Source organism: Columba livia, chromosome 22 (assembly GCF_036013475.1).
Source record: "Columba livia isolate bColLiv1 breed racing homer chromosome 22, bColLiv1.pat.W.v2, whole genome shotgun sequence".
Classification (NCBI taxonomy): Eukaryota; Metazoa; Chordata; class Aves; order Columbiformes; family Columbidae; genus Columba; species Columba livia.
In genome coordinates, this window is record NC_088623.1 from 2,231,668 (window position 1) to 2,250,965 (window position 19,298).

The following is a 19,298-nucleotide window of genomic DNA, read 5'->3' on the forward strand; positions in this document are numbered from 1 at the left end:
CTTTGATGGTTGACTGGGAGACGCTTTACAGCTCCAGAGTTGTTGAAAGGAGCCCTTTCTTTTTCTCGTATTCAAATCCCAGATCTGTGAATTGCTCCTTTCTACTTCAGAGTTGACGAAAACCAAGGAAGAACAGAACACAGGTGGAAGGGCAATACAAGCAGCTGTCCCAGCAGACACTGGGGTGGTCAGGAGTGGTTCCCAGTATACCAAGGGTCTGTCACCAAAGACAAGACCAGGACCTCTGTGGGATGTATGAACTCCAACTGCACAAAGACAAGCACTATCTCACCTGTGATTTTTCTGGCATTCTGTAATATTTTCTTTGGAAACCAGTGTGGGAGAAATGGACCACCTTTTTTCCAAGCTCAGAGGATATCTGAAAAGGACCTGCACTAGCATTGAGACTGGGAACTGCAACACAGTGAGGATGCAAATCCCCCAGTCATCACCACTCAACCACATTAATGTTGTTCACAGAGAAGTTTTGGCGCAGGGAAACAAAAATGGCTCCAGGTGAGCAATGGATGTGCTCCAAACTTGAACTGAGACATAAGAGTCTGAACCCAAACCTCTAGTGCCGTGGGGTTATTCATCCACAAACCCAGACTGAATCTTGTCCACACTAAAATCCTCAGCCACATACATATATAGGGCCCTCAATCGACTGATCCTCTTCCACTGCATTTAATTAGTTTCTAAGATACCCACGCATCATCTCTCAGGTAATTTCTAAAGTGCCCGTGACTGCTCCTGCTAAAGGTGCTTTCTGCACAGGTTACCTCGAGAACACGCCACAGTTCCCAGATAAAAGAATATCTTACCGGGTATCCCCAGCTGCTGTTCCCCGTTTGGGTTTTGGTGTAATAGCTGCCTCGAGATGTCCCGTAGCCATAACCGTCAGCTAAACCATCATACATGGAACCTGGAAATGGAAAAACATGGTCAGCAGGAGAAAGCGGCCCAGCAAGCACCCCTTCAGACACAGCTCTTTATCTCCCAGCAACCTGAGATCCTTTCTGCTTGTTACTGAAGAATAATAGAGTTAGAAACCGTAAGGAACACAGGAACACAAGCGGTAAGTCAAGCCCTTGCCACTGTAGGCAACTCATAGATGTTCATTTCATAAGAGCTCTCAAAAACTCCAGCCCCCAGAACACAAGCAACAGCACAAAACACCAAGCACCATAAAATATGTGGTGGGAAAGAGCAGACGGGGTCAGAGAGTGGGGCGATACCTTAGGGCTTCGCTATGTGAGCGGAGCGGGGTGATGTTTTGTGTTACACATCCCAGAAGGTCTGAACCTGGAACATTCTGACTTGGAGATAAGTAAAATTTGCCTCATCTCTGAAGGCAAAACCCATCCCCGACCCTTTTGCCAGGCTGGTTTTCCTGCTCTGAATACTATAATCACGTCAACACCAGCAGCCTGAGCGAGGCTTGCTAAATCAAATCAATAGCAAGTAACCAACAAGATGGGTGAATGATTCCAAGGTCTACTCAACACCTGGGGATCTGAAATAGCCAAACACTAAAAAACCTAATTGCATTGCCTTAGATTTCACTTTTGAGTCTCTAAAAGATCACTCTGTGTATTTGTGCTTTCTTTTCCTGAAAATGCATTAAGCTCCATCACTCTCTTTAGAGGCATTGGGGAGATATGTGAGACTACATCTCAGATATGTTCTGTAAAGGTGCCAATATCTTGGATCGCAAGGAAGCCCATCAGCTGTTTCTACTGTTTCTCAGCGCTTTATTCCAAGCGTTTGGATTTACCTGTCTCATCCCCTCTAAAAGCTCTTTCAGGTGGTTTTCATCAGGAGTCCTTGGCACTGCGATTTTTGGAACTCTCCTAAAAGTATTTTAATCAACGCAACATTCACCACTACAAGAACAAAATGAAATGATTTGTTCTCTTTCCATGCCCGAATTCTCTGAACCTCCTTCAGATGATCCAAAGGAGTTTAAGGTTAAGTTTCGTTCTCAAAAGTGCTCAATAATTGCTGCATCCCAAGTTCCGTTATGAGGAAGTGCAAACTCTACACTCCCATTAGCTTCCAGGGGAAGCTCTGAATGTCTAACGAAGCACAAAATCAGGACTTACCTGTCTTAAGTTATGCACCTAAACTGGTGGGTAATGTCAGAAATATCCTAATCTCTCTGTTTGATAAGACTCATCTCTTAGATAAACTGGATAAGCTCAACCACAAAGGCCCTGAAGCCACTCAGGTCTCCTACAGCCACCGATCCCTGGAATAAATCTGGTTTATTGCCTCGCCCCAGGCATCTAGAACCTGTTATGGTGATTCGGTGCGTGGCTGAAAATTCTTACATTTTCTCAGGAAGATCATTCCCGTAGATGTGGTATTAATAGTGCAATTTGCTTTCTGTTGTCAACAAGAGAGGAGCGAGACTGCATGGATGGCAGCGTCTGAAAAGCATCACTGAGCGCGGAATAAGCAGCAGTGAAGTAGTTTCACAGGCTTGTGCAGAAAACCAGAGGATCTCGTTTTCCATGATCTAGAGACTTGCTGGTCATTGTTTCCTCTAAACATCTCTCCAGCCTTGACTGCTTCATAAATATTAATTAGCACAGAACTTGCTGATAAGCCAAGGAAATGGCCGTTGACATGCAATGGGAGAAACACAGCTGTGTCACTCCCCACCCTGAGATTGCGATGAAACTCCAGATCAGGATGTTAGTGCTGGGCTACAGAATCCTTCTGGTTGGAAGAGACCCTCAAGATCATCAAGTCCAACCAAGACCGTCAAGTCCAACCAGAAGTGAGCAGAAGCAAGGCAAGGGTTTGGAGCGGTGAGTTTGGGACCAGGTGATTCACCGGGGGACAGAGTTACCTGCTAACAAGAGTCCTAAGCACAAAGATAAAACAATCCTGTGATAATAGTTTCCTGGGAATTACTTATTGCAATCGGCCTTTTGTTCCATGCAAACATGATGCAACTACAGGCACCTGGGAGCATTTTTGTGACACTGGGAGCAGTTGGAAGGGAAGGTTTCTGGGCATGACTCACAGGTTCATCTGACCAGTCCTCCCTGGGAATCATGTTTTGCCTCTCAGGGTCCATTCCTGCCATGCACAGCTCTAAAAGCTTTAGGGTTGAGCAGGGAGACACCAAAAATAAGCCACTTTAGGCACATCTCTGATTTTCTTGTGTAAATTTGCCATTACATGACCAAATTCAAGCGAGCAAGTTGTTCACGCAAGTTTACGTTCCCCAGTTGTTGAAAAAGCACCCTTCACCTCCAAGAACTTGTATGTAAGAGTTTATAAAGATATAATTATATATAACCTCAAATGTTCAAGGCATTTGGAAGCTGCTTTGCTGGTTGGAGAAGGTGCTTCTCCTGCTACCGCACAACTGGGGTTGGTGGCTTGGAGAGCTCAGTCTGAAGGCCAAGAAGAACCTGGGGACTTTGTGATGGAGGTTGCTAAAGAAAACATCCCCTTTGTTTAGTCCTGCAAGTTTAGACACTTGTGTTTCAACTGGAGAGCCAGCCTAGAGGTGCATTCCCACCCTCGGGGAGAGGAAGGATATTCCTCTTTTCAACCACCTCAAGGGTAAAGACCGTAAAACTGGTCACAGATCCTGAGAATCTGGAATAAAAGCAGACTATTTCCTGGAAAAAAAGCAAGCAAAACAAAGCATTTTGGCACGGGGTGTAAATGCTCTTTGTGGGAGATGCCACCCTGGTGCTTTTTTCTTGTTATCTCCATATGTCTGTGTTCCATTTGTTGTCACCCAAGCAGCTCTTTAGGTCTCTGAAGTGCCCTCTTGCACTTGGACAAACACAGAGTCAATTAAATTAAACCCACAGTGTTAGTAGTAGATAATAGATGGGACAGAGGCAGAAAAACATGGATGAGGGTCTCTCAGATGAAGCACAGCCTGCAATGACCATGGCGTTGGGCAGAAAGCACCCGGGGGCTGCTCAGGTGCTGGCTCTGTCACCGCAGGGACCCCTCACGCCCATCCCCTAATTGTTGTTCCTCCAAGGCATTTCTTTCACATCTAAAGTCTCATTTCACTTCAGTGGGACAGTTCACAAGGGCAAAAACTCAACTACAAGAAGTATGGATTGCAAGATCATGCACTTAACTGCTGTGAGCCCCACAACTTGCCCACCTCACCCTCATCCTCCTCTCTACAGCTGCTGACAATGGTTGCAGAGCAAACCCAGACTCCCATCAAACCCAATGCACTTGATGAATTATTTACTCTCTTCAAAGGCAACTTTGCACCCCTTGAAGCCGAGAGAGTGATGGCAAGGAGAAGAATTTCATTAAAAGTGCCATTTTTCAAGCACGACGGTGAAAGGCTTCAGCCGGACACATAAAGCTAACAGGGAGCATTGTAGAAATGGATGCACGTTAATAAATATTAATCTGTGGCAGGGAAAGGCAAGACAAGAACCAGTCACTGGTAGTGCAGGCTAGACGGGTTAAATAATCAACTATGCACGGCTTTAAAACAATAAGGATGATTAAACATAGGAAAAACGTAGTAAGAGAAGAGGGCCTGTGGGAGGCACAAAGCAAAGCCTGGATGCCTCCCAGGAGAGAAGTGTTGGTAGAATCCCAGAGGTTGAGGTTCTTGAAGGAATGACCCAACTTCACTTCTGTGTTCTGGCCTAGGAACTAAGGTTTGGGTGGTTTTTTCGATCCCAATAATCGAAGGTCTGTGGAAGAATAGACAGCTTTCACTGAACCATCTCACACTGGGGGAAGGTTAAAGTCTTCAAAGGGTTTACTAACTCTAGAATCTCTCCTTCACATCAGAGTAATGACCACCATTAGAGCTAGGTGGGATCTCATTAGAGCTAGGTGGGATCCCATTAGAGCTAGGTGGGATGTCATTAGAGCTAGGTGGGATCCCATTAGAGCTAGGTGGGATCCCATTAGAACTAGGTGGGATCCCATTAGAACTAGGTGGGATTTCTTCCCACAGCCCGAATAGCAAATCTCTAAATCACAGCTCAGCCACAGAACAGCTGGACACGAAGCTCCTCGGGTGGGTTTCCTCAGATCTCTGCTCCCTGCTCTGTCCCACCAACCAGCAACGAGTCACTGACCAAACCATTCTTTGCCGACAGGAGCTGTTGGCTACGAGGAGCTGGTTCAGCTTGGCCTGGCCTTTTCTCCTGCCATGCCATGCCATGGAAATGCATTGTCCCTGGAAATGTGCATTACTCGCAGATTCAGAAGGAGCCATCCAGTTACCTGTTACCATGGAGAGAAGGGCAGATATGCCCTAGGGAAGACTCCAAAGACCCAAAACCCAAGGAGAGAAGATTCCACAGACCCAAAACCCGAATGACGGAGCCACCCTTGGAAACGCCTGCAGCTGCTGTGCTGAGAAAAGGCCCCACTGTGGGTGCAGGATTGTGCAGCTTGCAACTGGTTTCTGCTCACTGCCCTACCCAGTGCGCACCAGTTGGAGCCCAGATGGATCACTTTGCCCTGCGGTGGCTTGTGCAAGTGCTGGGTGACACCAGATCTTCAGAGTGGCCACAACACCTCGATCTGCTGGGCTCCATGTAACCAACTAATTATATGTATCCATCAGCTAGCAGGACATTGAGGAAACATCTGTTGACCCTCTAAAGAAAATCCAGTTGTTGGATACAACAATACGCATCCCTGGTAAGTGCCAGAGGGGTCCGTGTCCATGCTCCCCATCCTATGCAGACAGGGACACGCATTTCTGAAGCTGGAGGAAGCTCTGAGCTGCGCTTCGGCTCCTGCCCAAACCACAGATCAAAATGAGTAACAGGAGCTGGACCTGGACCAACAGACACATGCAGAAAAGTGTCCAGGTGCAAAGGAAACAAAGCACTCAAACGTTTATCAGGGGGTTTTGTGGATTCTCCAGCTTGTGCTGCCTTTGAGAAATCATGGGGGGATTTAGGAACATTCAAACAGGTGGATGTCTACGCCTGACAGCCTGTTTGTAGGAAACATTAATGCTTCTCATCAGGTCTGCTCAGCAAGCCTTTGGACCACTAGGACTAAAAATCAATGCAACATTCCACCTTGAAAGCTTAACCTGATCCTCTCAGGCTCCAGCCCAGGGGAAAAGCCCAAGAATGAGCAGCAATTTCTTGCCCATCTGGGATTCCCTCCAGAAGCGCACGGGGGGAGCAGCCACCATGGTGAACCTGCCAGCTGGAGCTCCCTGCCGGCCAAGCTCCCCATGGTGGGAACGGGGCGGCCTCAGCCCCGTGTTTGGAGGCAGCTCCTGGGAGCTGGATGTGACTCAGCTTCCCTGGGACACAGAAACCAGAGCTGCCCATTTCCCCGCAGTTCCCATCCCAGAGCGGCTGGAGGAGGGGTTGAGCTGCCGCTTGTCGAGCCGAGACGGGCAGCTCGGGAATTTGCTTTGCCCAGAGGTTTCACCTGGGATCCTCTCCAAGCAGAAAACCCCCTCTGCCTCCCGGCCGTCCTGCCCGTGGGCAGCACTGAGGGACATCTCTCTGCCTCTCGTCCTACTTCGTATTTTATTCTGTCCAGTTTTGCACTGTGACACCTTAAGCAATAAACCCTCCTGAAATACAAGATTTGCATCTCCCATTGCCTTCCATTTTGGCGGCAGAAGAAAGCTCTCCTTGCTCCATCCCCAAACCATCCCTTAGAGTCTGTGTCCACAAACATGCAAAAAAACAGAGAAAGCAGAGATTTGTTCCTGGCCGTGCCCATCACAGGTCACTGCACACACGACAGCCACCACGAAGCTCCTCTGCTCCTTCCTTCGCAGCAACTGCAATGTCAACGGCCAGGATGGCTCCTATGGGAGTTCCACCTCCAACCTTCACCCCGCAGCCAAGTGCCACCCGGCTTCTCTTGGTCAATGAGCCCAAACCGTGTGTCTGGACCCTGACACTTCAGTGCTGGATTGAGCCTCATGATACAGCGTGGAAAAGCTGCTGGGCGAAACGTAATCCCCAAGAGGCAGCAGAGACTGTCCCAGCTTGCCAGCAAACACCTCCCTGCATGTTGCTTGCACCAGACGCGACCGAACGGTTCAGTCTCAGCCCCAGCACGCCCCCTCCCCAAAACCTTGGGCTTTCCCCTTCCCGGTGAGCTCAGCCAGGCCACTGAGCTCGCTGCAGCTGCTCGCAAAGTGCCTCCGAGAGCTGGGAGGTTTTGTACTGTGGCTGTCACAGCCCTGTGGGTTTGCAGCTCCTGGCTGGGGAAAGCTGGGGTTTACCTCCAAATCAGCTTTCTCCAGACACAGGACAAAAAAGAAAAACATTTGCCAAGCCTTGATCTCACTCCGGGACTCAGCTGATCTTCTTTTCTATGGCACAGACTCAGTGCATGGGTTGGACCAGCTGCACAGATCCCTACAGCCGCTTTGTACCCACCTGCAAAATGGAAGGGGCTGCGAAGCATCCCCGCTGAAGCAAGGCAAGTAAGAAAAGGGCATCTCCCCTCCTAACTCATCTCCTTCCTAACACACTGGGGTGACTCGGAGCCTCCCACAGCTCTCAACCTGCAAATGGAGGGCACACTGGGAGCTTCAGAGGCAAATCCTGAGCTCAGGTGTGTGTTCTATACGCAGGCAGAGCTGCCCGCTCGCCATCTGCGCAACGCTTGGTAGGCAACCGAGCCCTGGCTTGGAGCAGCAACGCCGTGAGCTTGGGCCACCCCAGGAGGGGACGGGGCTGCTGGAGGATTCCAGCCACGGGGGCACTTGCAGAGGAAGGATTTGCAAAGGTTAGGCAGCTACTCCAGCTTTAGAGCCACGGATCAAATGGCTAACAGCGCCACACTGAAATGTCCGAGAGCCTCAGGGATGTGGAGCAGTGTGGGGAGATCAGCTCCACCAGGGAGTCGATGCATCCAGCTCCACGTCTTGTCCTAACTCTTCCATCCAGTGCAAGAAAACTCAGCATCCCCTGCCCGGGATAACCCAGGAGATACACAAACCAATCTGTCCCCCACAACCAAAACCCCACAAAATGACCCCACAGCATCTGCTCAGTCCCCAGAGGGGACCCCTTTGCTGTCTAGAGCGCGGTGGGATTTTACCTCGGTTGGAGTGGCCCACACTCGACGACACAGATGACTTTTGCTTCTGCCGCTTCACCGTCATCATCACTTGCTCCTGGACGCGCTGTTTGCCCGTGCCCTTAGTTTTCAGCTTGTGGTCCGAGGGCAGAGCCAGCGTGGAGCTGGCCTGATCTTGGAAACACTCATAGGCCAGGGCCGTTTTCAGCGGAGAGTGAAGCATGGCTGCGAGCAGAGCGGGGGGCGAGGGGGCTGCGCTTCACCTGACCGCGCGCGACACGGGGCAACAGCAAAGGCGTCTGGTGCTGGGGTTAATCTCCCGAATCCCTCCTTGCCATACGTCCCCCGGCCGAGGGTGTCTCAGGGCTCCTGCTCCCGGCTCGGCTCCCCGGCGTGTGAGCAGGCACACCCTCTGCCAGACTGGATATACAGCCCTGCCTGCACACACCCACGTGCTGCCGCCGCAGCTCCACAGCCCCCGCGCCAGCGCTGCGGGGCACAGGGCTCCCCGCGGCCCTCGCCCCAAATCTGCCGCCCCCAGCCTGCACCCGAACGGACGGGTCGAGGGGAGCACGCGGGTCCCGGTGGGAAGCGGGAGGAACAAGGGGCTGGGGATGGACATCACCATTTCCTTCGCCATGGAGGGCTCATGGGTGGGGCTTGGTGGATCTGGGTAGGAAACGGTGCTCTTTGGCAGCTGGAGGATCTTCCACGCAACCTGCTTGTCTTGTATTTTATTATTTCCCTTAATCTAAACTGGATCAAAATGGTGTCTCAGCGCTAGGAGCCTGAGGACGGCCCTGTTAGCAGGAGGCATCATCGCACACGCATGGGTCAGAGTAGCAACACCGCCCATGGTGCGGGTCCTGTGGAGATGCTCCCAGATCAATGTGTCCCCCTCCCCATTTGCAAAACCTTGCTCTGGCTGCACAGGCTGCAAACCCAGGACTGCAGGAGTGGGGGCTAAGGAGGGTTCTGCTGGGCTCATGGGGGGGATACCCCTTCCCAAAGGGGGTGACACTATTTGCAGGGGCAGTCCTACACCCTGGCTCTCCTCCACTAAGAAACAGGGGCAGTCACCAGGCAAAGAACTGGGGCAATCATTGCAAGTAACTTGGGTAGCACGGATTAAAATAGGGCTTTTAGCAAGAGGAATGGAAGATAAAATGGCTGTACAAGAAATGACATGTCAGTTTATGACTTTGAGCAGAGAACTTTCTCTCTGCCAAGCCACACTGCAGGGACTCGTTTGCAGAGAACCGAACAGCTCAATGCTGGTGTGACCAGTTTCAGGTCACAGCAAGCGCTGGCAAAGCTCCTGCCAAGCAATGGGAGGCTGATACAGGAGAAGAGGCACAAAACCCATCAGGGGGATAACCAAGTGGCGGATGTCCAGGGCAGCAGCTCCCTGGGAGCAGGTCCTGGGTGCCAACAGCAGCACAGAGCCAGGAGGAGGGTGCTGTAGCGGAGAGGACTTGTGGGGTTTCTCTCTGGTAGGAATCATCAGTTCCAAGCATGCTTTCAGCTCGTGGATGCTGGGTCTCTCCTTGGAAGCACCTTTATTTGATTTCATAAGAGCAAGAGCGGTATCAGAAAACACAGGGCGTGCTCCTGGGATGATGAACATTGTGCACCTTCCTCTTCTGATGCTCCAGGAGGCTCCTCCAGTGAACTCCAACAGCAGAAACCCAAACTTTGGCAATGAGACAGAGGCCTAGAGCAACCAGAAGGTAATTAATTACCTCTGGTCCCCTTTTGCCAGGTTTCCCGACACCTCTGCTCAATCAGCCTGGACATTCAGACCATGGCCCAGCAAGGCCAGAGGAGTCAGTGCTGCCCAAGCCTGGGTGGCCCAGTGAGATGGAGGAGGATTTTCTGCTGCTGGGGATAAGTCTTCCAGTCCAGGTAGGGAACAGCAAAGCAATACCTGGGTGTTGTTTTCTTCTGTCCTACTTGTTTCTCCTGAAAGCTTGTTATCGATGCCAAGCGATGTTTTCGCAAATCAATGACAGGCTGTCAGCGTCGGATGGCTTCTGCACAACAAAGTGCCCAGCTCTTGCAAACCTGTAATGTCATTTCCCCCCCCGGCGAGGAACAGCCCTCACTCTGTCCCGCACGGGAGAGCCAAGTGTTTATCACATCCCGTCATTTGCTGGCGGATAATACAAATGCTGCGCTCTGGCATCTGCCCTGTTTCATAACTCACCCAAAATGCTGAGCTGGGCTGCGGCGCTGGGGACATGGAGCTTACAGAAGCTTTCAAGAAACAATAGTTTCTTCAGGCGGGTTTGCACGGTCTAGCCCAAGGGAGGGAATCTCCCAGGTTTCTGCAACAGACTCCAAACCCATCTCTAAAAGAGCTAAAGGTACTTAAAGAAAGGAGTTTATTGCACCCCTATGCAAAGTGCTGTTCCTGCTCTGAATCACGGGTGCTTACTTAGCAGAGCGCGGCGAGTGTCATCCCCGCCAGCCCAGCGCGGCACCGGCGCAGCGGCAGAGCTTGCACCTACCAGCGCCTGGAGCAAATTCCCTGTCTGCCTCTCTGTCTGGAGCGGGCGGGCGGCAGCGGGAATGGCTGGAAGGGAAACAAACCCCTTGCCGAGCGAGGGGACGACCGGCGAAAGGCTTGAGGTTAGAAAGCAAAACCAAGTCAACTCGCAAAGGGTGATTTGAGGGAGAGCGGGGCCCTTGCCGCGGTGCGGCGGCTGCGTGAGCGCGCGGCGAGCCCCGCATGGCGATGCCGTGAATCACCGCTCCGCGCCCCACAGCGGGACACGCCTTGTGCATCTGGCCTCTTCAAAGCATTTTTGTACGAGTTCCTGGGATTCCTGCCAACGGGCTGATCGCAATCAAAGGGCTCGCTGGCCCAACGCGGCTCCCAGCGCAGGGTTTGCTGTTCAAACTTGTCGGGCGCTCCTGAGCTGGAAGTGTCTAGAGATCACTGCAAAATCTGCTGGGAGAAAACAGCTGGCCCCCAAAATTAGTGACAGAGTCCTGCTGTGGACTTTTTTAAGCAGCTCGAGTTGTTTCTTCCTGAGGGCGGGTGGTCGCTGGGAGGGACAGAGGTGAGGGTGCTGGATAATGCCATTTTCTGAGCGGTGACTCAGCCTTGCCCCAGCACAACTGAGACTTCCCAGAGCCTGGCAAGGTTTGTCCAGGGGGACAACAGGATTAGCAAAGCCGTAGCTTCACTCTCCCTCTCATGAAAGCCTTTCTTTCTTCTGTAGGACCAGAAAGCACCAGAGAAACGGGGCAGATGGAGAGCTCGGATCTAACAGGGTGACCAGGGCTCAGTTGGAAGTGAGCACGGAGCTGTCAAGGTGAGGAAAGCCAGGCAGAAACCTGCTGAGACACAAGGACAGGCTGTTCCTGAGTAAAACCTTCCCTCTGTTTCTTGCACACGTGTGGCACTGAGATGGTTTTGGGGTGGTGCTGTGGGAGGATGAGACAGTGACAGAGCTGGGCAGATCACGGGCTGGCCCTTGGCAAAGCAGGTAGACTTACCCAAGCCCTGGAGATGTCTCGTTGTGGGTGGGAGTTTATGTGACAAAAAGAAGGAAACCCCTGATTTCTCCATGGAAAGGAAGGACGGTTCACGTAGAGCAGCTGCAAGGTTACGTGCAGCAAGATGGAAGCCTTGTGTGATGGAGATAGAGTACCTGGGAACAAAGTTAATGCATTGTTGAAACATGTCCTAAGAGAAATACAGAATAATTTAAATAGGAAGGGACTGACCCTCTGCCCAAGGCAGGGCCAGCTTTGCTGAACCAGATCAGAACCCAGTTGCTCCAGACCTTGTCCTGTTGGGGTCTGATGGAGATCCCACAGCCTCTCTGGACTCTCTCGCAGTATTTGCCTACCCTTGTGGTGATCTTGTTCCCAGGTATCTAAGAGGAACTTGCCACGACCCAGCTTGTTCCCGTTGCCTCTCTTCCTCTCCCCGTGCACCTCAGGAGATCTGGCTCCATCTTCTCTGCCTCCTCCAGTTAATGAGCAGCAGAGAGCCATGAGATCCCTCCAAACCTTCCCTTCTCCAGCCTGAACTAACCCAGCTCTCCCAGCCTTTCCTTGTGTGTCCCGCGCTCCATTCCTGACCATCGTGGGCCTGGAGAGCAAGTCAAGCCCTTGCCCTTGCCAGCTGGACCTCCATGGATTCAGGTTCCTACTTCTCTGTTTTGCTGCCCCGTTTGTGGAAGATGGAACATGTAACACACACAGTGGGACCCAGAGTTGGGCAGGACACCTGTGGGCTGGAGACCACCCTGTGGAGGAACTTGCAGGTGCCTGGCAGAAGGTCCAGGCTCAGCGCTATCAAGGTTGAAGATACTGGTTGTTCCTTCCCTACACTTGGACATTCCCGGTCAAACAGTCACATCGCAGGTCCCACCTTTGATGAGCAACATCACAACCCTGAACTGCTTACAGGTCAGGCTTGTCAGCAGATAGAGGGACATGGCTTGGTCAGCAGGTCACTCTGGAATGAGGCACCAGGAGTGGCCATGCAGCTGCCAGGGAAGGGCAGGAATCAGGGAGGTGCCCTGCGAGGGGAGGGTGGTGATGGAGGAGGAAGGAGAAGAGTTCCTCTCCAGGGGAAGGCTGTCAGGTTGGCCAGTCCACCCAGTTTTCATCTCCTTGTGTGCCTATCTCACTTAAGGAGCCTCTGCAAAGTAGGTCAAAGGGCTGCTGATGTCCTGCCATCTCTACCCGGTACTGTCTGCCAGGGCAATGTCCCACTCAGGGTCAGCTCAGCCCACGGTTGTGTCTTCACTCATGCTTGTGAAGATGCTCAGCAGGGTGCTTCCCACCACGACTCATCACGCAGGGTCCTGCTGGCAAAGCCCCTCCTTGCAGGACAAGGGCAAATCTTGAGTCTGGGATAACCAGCTCCTGCAGAGCGAGTCCCAGGAGGCTGTGTGGAGATCCCAGCTCAGGATCTCCAGGACGGCCGCTCTCCCAAGGACTGGCATGGTGCACCTCAGTGGCAGGACAGGACACATGCGAGGGAACGGGTGTAATGAGGGACACCCTGTCCTCATGGCACCTTTGGTGATGTTGCAGCCTGTTCTTGGGGACAAATTACCTGCGCTGCTGGAAGAGGCTTCCATTGAAAGTGGGCAATGCTGTTGAGATAAGCACGGGAGGTTGGTCTATGTGTCTGTGTCGTGTTACTGCTCACCACATCAGCACTCAGGGCTGGGGTCTCGTGGCTGCCTGTGGGGACACGTCAGACCCCCAGCAAGGTTGTGTTCCCACTACAGGCTGCCAAGTGACAGCAAATCCTGCTTGACCATGCCCTGACAGCCCTCTGTGGCCGACACCTTCTCCCTAGCTTCATCTACCTGCTCCATTTCTCTAGGTCTTGAGGAGCACCTGAGGACCTGACCAGTGCCACTCCTACCTCTAGATGTTTAATGGGTTGAAGAGCCCCCCTCTCCACACCACCCCTTGTCTGGGAAGTCCAGTGGGAGGAGGCAGCGCTTGAGGATGGCTGGGGTTGGATTAGCCACACTCAGACGGGTGAGAAGAGCCCACACTGCGTGAAAAAAAACCCCAGAGATAACTTCAGCGTGTTTCAAAGGCCCTGTGGGGTGCATGAGTGTTACCTGGGTGGTGCCCTGTAACTGCAGTCAAGTCAGGTCCTGCCAGGTGCATCTGCTGCTTCCAGGAGCGGTTGGAGAGAAGGCAGGGCTGTGGGGCTCCATCTCCAGAGCTCTTGCTGCCAGGCCCAGGAGAACATGATTGTACTGTGCAAAAAGCCAAGGAGAGGACTTGAGCCCATGCCCGCCATAAGGCACAGCCCAGGGACGTGACTACAACCAGAGAGATGTGACTGGTCTCCCGCAGCTGGGGACCCAGGTGGAGAAGAGGACGTGGACAGACACCGCAACCAGGTGGACTCCTCACCTCCCTGTGCCCATTGCAACCTGGGCCAGCTCAGAAATGCTGCAGGGAAGGGAGAGCTCGTTCCCACCGTGAAAGGGACAGAGGTGACAGGACAAAATTTAGAAAGGGAGTGAGAGTCTAAATGGTGCGAGGATGCCCTTGATTCCATGGCATTGTGAAATCCCCCGCACGGCTGGTGGGGGAGGAAACCTCACGGACCAGCTTATGTAAAGATTTAGCAACATATCCCAGTGTGACCCGACTTGTTGCAGCAGCTGCTGGTGAGGGGAGGGGGAGAGGGAGGGAGGTGATCACGCCACGGTCCCCTGGGACAGACGGGGAACACGGTGTGCGACTGGGAGCGGAGGAGGCCGCGGGCACCGCGTGGGCCGTCAGCCACGTCACGGCGAACGCTGACTGCTCCACTGGCTTACGTGTGTACGTGTGCCCACAGCACGGCTGGCACGGCCATCGCCCCATCACCGTGTGCTCTGTGGGGAGGAGCAGATGCTCCCGGCATCATAGAATCACAGAATCATAGAAACGTTTTGGTTGGAAAAGAGCCTCAAGACCATCGAGTCCAACCGTCAACGCAACGCTGTCACTAAACCATGTCAACGGAGCCTTTTCGCTTCCCACCTGAGGACCATTTCAGACAGGGTTTTATTTCTCCCAGCACCCAGCGACAGGGAGTCCCATTTGATTTTCATCCCAGCTTAAGCACCAAGATTTGACATTAGCATGATTGTCCTCTCACAGGGAGGACCAGAGCTGCCCAAGCATTGAGATTACCAGTGTGCGGTGATGCCATCTCACTACCTGTCCTTCAGGCCTGGCCTCTTACCTACCTGAACTCCAGGAGGGTTCCTCTGCAACTGCCAATGTAGGTGGGTCCTCTCCAGGTTAAAACGTTGGGCTGACCCTGTGCATGCAGTATCCCGCAGCATTAATGCCATCGGTGTCTGACACCAGCAGCACTCGGCACTGCTGCCCGCCAGGATCCATGGTGGGTGACGACGTCCTTCATCACGTTGAAGCCATGTTCAGCCCCTCCTTTGGAAAAGCATCTCCTGGAGGGCATTGCCCCCACATCTTCCTTGAAGTTCTGTACTTGGAAAGACTCCAATGTCTGCACAGCACCCGGATTCCTCCCTGGTGTGAGATGCATCAGACCATGCTGATGGAGACCTTCCTCCACCTACATGCAGGGTTGGGGAGGAGAAGATGCTAGAGAAGAGAATCATAGAATCATAGAATCATTTTGGTTGGAAGAGACCCTCAAGATCATGGAGTCCAACTGTTCCCCCACCCCTGGCACTGCCCCATGTCCTGAGAACCTCATCTCCATGTCTGTTCAACCCCTCCAGGGATGGTGACTCCACCACTGCCCTGGGCAGCCTGTTCCAGTGCTTCACAACCCTTTCTGAGAAGAAGTTTTCCCTAATATCCAATCTGAACCTTAACACAGACTTGCAAGTTACTCCCAAGACCAAATGAGTGGCACCAGGCTCCCACCAGGAAGCCATGGACTGTGGTTGAACATCTCAGCTCCATGCTAGGGATAATCACCTGGTGGGAGACATGTGGAGCGGTGCTGACCCATGGGGACCCATCCTTCCTCCCACCCCATCCCAAGGTCCTGTGGTGTCAGGGTGAAGCACAGGGAGAAAGAATGGGATGGGAGGATGAAAAAGGCACATGAACATCAAGCATGGGGCAGAAGGAGCCTTCAGAGGATGTTATTTACTCACTTGGTATCCACTGTGGGTGGGACGTGAATGATGATAATGATCCCAATCATAAAGGCTGAACCAGATAACCTGGAAGCTCATTCTCTTATTCAAATAAGTTATGAAACCCTGTTAAATAAAAATCACTATGAACCAATCAATAGATTTATATGAGTCACACTACTAACATTTTTAAGGATATTGTTTGTTTTAATAGTGAAATCTAACACAAGTGATTAGAGATAATATTTGAGGCTAATCTGCACGTGTTATCATGCAGGTGTTATCTGTTTCACTCGTGTCTGCTTTTCAGGAAGAGTTCATCTTGAGTTGGGTTTTTCAAGATGGACAAGTATTCACACATTCACCTTCAGACTGAACAGGGGAAACAGATTTTCCAAGTTAATTTATGGCCGGGCATGGGAACGACCTCCAGGTAACAGTGCTCACAATGAGGCAAGGAGCTTCCCCAACATCCAAGAGGATGCTCAACCACCCAAGTCGTACCTGTCCACTCGGTGCTGACCCTTGCGCAGCTTCCAAGTGCCTTTCGCCAGGCTTCTTCTTGCAACGTCCCCTCTCTATTGGAAATACGCTCAACGCCGGGCTGAATTTTCGCAGTTGTATCTATACGTGCAGGGGGAATCTGGGCCGCTCTGGGAAAGACGGCGTTGGCCGTCCAGCTTCCCTCCCTGTGACACTGTGCACCGGGGAAGAAACGCGGCCACCCCAGCACCAGGGCAGCTCGACCTGGCTCCGATACCACCCCGAGGAGCTTGGGGCAGAGGAGGAGCTCCCCTCCCCTCGGTCTCACTTTAAGGTGCAATTTATTCCACCTCCCAGCTGCTTGGCCAGGCTCCCGCTCCACATCCAGCCCCAGGCACCACGGAGGGACTTGGTGACACTGGCTGACAAATCCCAAGTGGATTTGGGGGGTAGAAACAGCGCTCGGCACTGAGTTGGTGTCTGATGTCTTGGCTGTGACACAAAATAAAGGAAGACAAGAGGAGGTTGGTCCTCCAGGGTGCATCCCTCACCTCTTGCCATGCTGCTGGAGGACAGCACACACCCATCTGTTTTATGATGGAAAACATGAACCAAGCCATCCGTGCAGGACTGTCCCACACACGACATGCCCCGGTGCAGAGAAGGCAGGCTGAGGTTTTTGCACCAGCTCGTCCTACCATTTGCTTGGCTGCTGAAGCCCAAGCGAGATGTATCATTGTCAAGGGCCATCTCCCTTTTACACGTCTTCTGTAGGAGGCAATAAACTATCCCACATACGTCAGAGCCCCTCACTAGGGGAAAGCCATTGAAACATTGAGGTTGGAAATGACTTTGAGAGGTTCCAAGTCCAAAACCATGTTCAAAGTAGAGCTCACTGCAATGCCAGCTCTGCTTGGCCCAGTCCTTGCCCAACTGAGTTCCGAATATCTTCAGTACAAGATCCCATTCCATGGCTGCACGGCTCTCGTGGTAAAAAGCTTTATCCTCAGGTACAGTTGAAATTGTCCCTGATGCAGCTTCTTCAAGTGTCACTTGTCTTTTCTCAGGGGACCTTAGAGAAGGACCTGGTCCTTCCTGCTGTGGTGGACAAAGGCTGCTGGGTCACCTCTTCTTCTCCAGGGTGAAGGCACCATCTCCTCCAACCTCCCCATACACACTGCGTGTGTTCCCTGACAAAGGAAGAACTTAATGGACCTACAGGGAGCTTCAGTCCACAGATGAGGGTTGATTACTGTGCAAGCAAACTGGCAAAATCCAGTAATTTTTAACTCCAGTGTCATTCATAACATCTGGGGGGCTGCAAACATCCTTGGGAAAGGGAAGGAATGAGTGATCTGGCAGCTAAAACCCAGCTAACGAGGCTGATGATCTGCGGTGTGAAGGTGCCAAGATTGCAGAGTAGGTTCATCCCTTCTGTGACACCAGAAAGCGATTTCTCTGTTCTTTAAAGACACGGTAACCGCTGAGGTTGAAACACATATAATTTCATTAAAATTAGATCATTAAGGACTCTTACCTTGTTCTGTAGATCAAAGTGCCTCGTCTTCCTTTTGCAATAAAACCAGCCTGAAATCTTATACAAATGTTTGATCTAGAAAACCAGAAAGGATGTTCCAGTAGTTGTTAAGTAGCAGCTGCCCTGAATAATTGTTAACCTCCAATCTCAGTTGATTTGGCAAAATAAAATAAAATTAAGAGCCTTCTGTGCACAAATGGGTTTTAACACATGTTTTCTAGACTGCTCTATGTCATGTTCTACTTGAGGCCTCATTGCCTGGAAATATCCTGCCCTCGTGGACATTGGACAGGAGTGGAACAGGCACCTTCCTATAGCCCAGAAGGAGCTTTTTAAGGAGAGGAACCTCCTTCAGAAGGGAAACTGCTTGTCCTTGGCACAGCACATGGCATTCAAAGCATTTACACCAGCCGGGGGAAGGAAAATAGGGTGAATTTGCAACTAGGACACTTTGTCGGCTTTGGGCACTAAAAAAACTCCTGTCCCCATGGCCAGGATGCAAAAGCGTTGGCCAAAGGGACTCTTGTCCAGCCCAGGGATGTCCCGAGGGTCTTCCCTGCTCCGTGACATTGGCAGCGTCATCACAGCTAATGCAAGAGGGACAAAGCCAGATCCCTGGTCCTGAGGCAGGTAGTGTGAGACATCCCTCTTCAGAGCAGGTTGCATCCATGGATCGTGTTCTTCAGCCCCATGTGGTGGCCTGTGACATAATTATCATTCTCAGAGGGGCTCAAATGTCAGAAATAATTGGAAGGCAGTGGTGCGGTGGGGTTTTTATAGAGTGAAATCCAGGCTTTGTCTGGCAGAGGGCTGGACGGAATAACTCAAAGCTGAAGAGTGAGAAGACCATGGAGGACTGGACCCCCTCCTTGGCAGCACATGTACCTAGACATCATGTGTCTCCATCACGGGACACAGACAGACATAAACCACCAGCAGACAATCCATGAGTGGTCCAGATTTCTCTAAGGCCCCTGACAGCAATCCCAGCAATCCAAAAATCTCAAGAGCCCCAAGAGAGGTGCTGGAACTGTGGAGCAACAGGAGGCTGCACCCAAACTCTGAGCTGCCCCGGCTGCTGGGGATGGTTATGGGGGTGGTATTTCTTGGACCAGCAGACTGAAAAAAGGGTATCGAGGGCAAAAGAAAGAAGCTGGTGGTGATTTGGGGCAAGAACCTCGTACCCCAGTAACACATGGAGCCTACAGCACTGGACTTTAAGGAGAAGACAGACACAGGGTTGGACACAGTGTCCTGCACTGGAGCAGGGGAAGGACCAGTTGACTTTCAGAGCTGCCTTCCCACCCTACAACATCCAATCCTGCCATTCAAAGAATGTCCTGAGCTGTAAGGGACCCACCAGGACCATGGAGTCCAGCTCCCGTCCCTGCACAGGACACCCCACAGGTCACCCCGTGTGTCTGAGGATGGTGTCCAGTCTCTTTTTGAACACTGTCAGGTTGGGGCCGTGACACCTCCCTGGGGAGCCTGTTCAGTGTCCAGCACCTCTGGGTGAAGAACCTTTTCCTCATGTCCCACTGACCCTCCCTGGCACATCTTCTGCCATTCCCTGGGTCTGTCACTGTCACAGAGCTCAGCCTGCCCCTCCTGCTCCTGCTGAGGAACCTGCA

General features: G+C 52.0%; 1 protein-coding gene and 1 long non-coding RNA gene across 2 annotated transcripts in view; both read right to left on the reverse strand.

Annotated features, from left to right (window-relative positions):
• Positions 1–8,444, reverse strand: part of PKP1 (plakophilin 1) — a 45,116-nt gene extending 36,672 nt beyond the window's left edge. The window contains exons 1-2 of the mRNA XM_005505316.3: positions 8,053–8,444; positions 825–925 (exon numbers count right to left, since the gene is read on the reverse strand). Of these exons, the coding sequence (XP_005505373.1) occupies positions 825–925; positions 8,053–8,254 (303 nt within the window). The 5' untranslated portion in view covers positions 8,255–8,444. The remainder of the gene's footprint in view (positions 1–824; positions 926–8,052) is intronic.
• A 4,810-nt stretch (positions 8,445–13,254) lies between these two features.
• LOC135576036 (uncharacterized) lies at positions 13,255–17,663 on the reverse strand. Its single transcript, XR_010467573.1, has 3 exons — positions 15,666–17,663; positions 14,763–15,141; positions 13,255–13,775 (listed from the first exon to the last, which is right to left on the reverse strand). It is a non-coding gene; the product is annotated as an uncharacterized LOC135576036 (long non-coding RNA).
• Between the last annotated feature and the right edge of the window lie 1,635 nt (positions 17,664–19,298).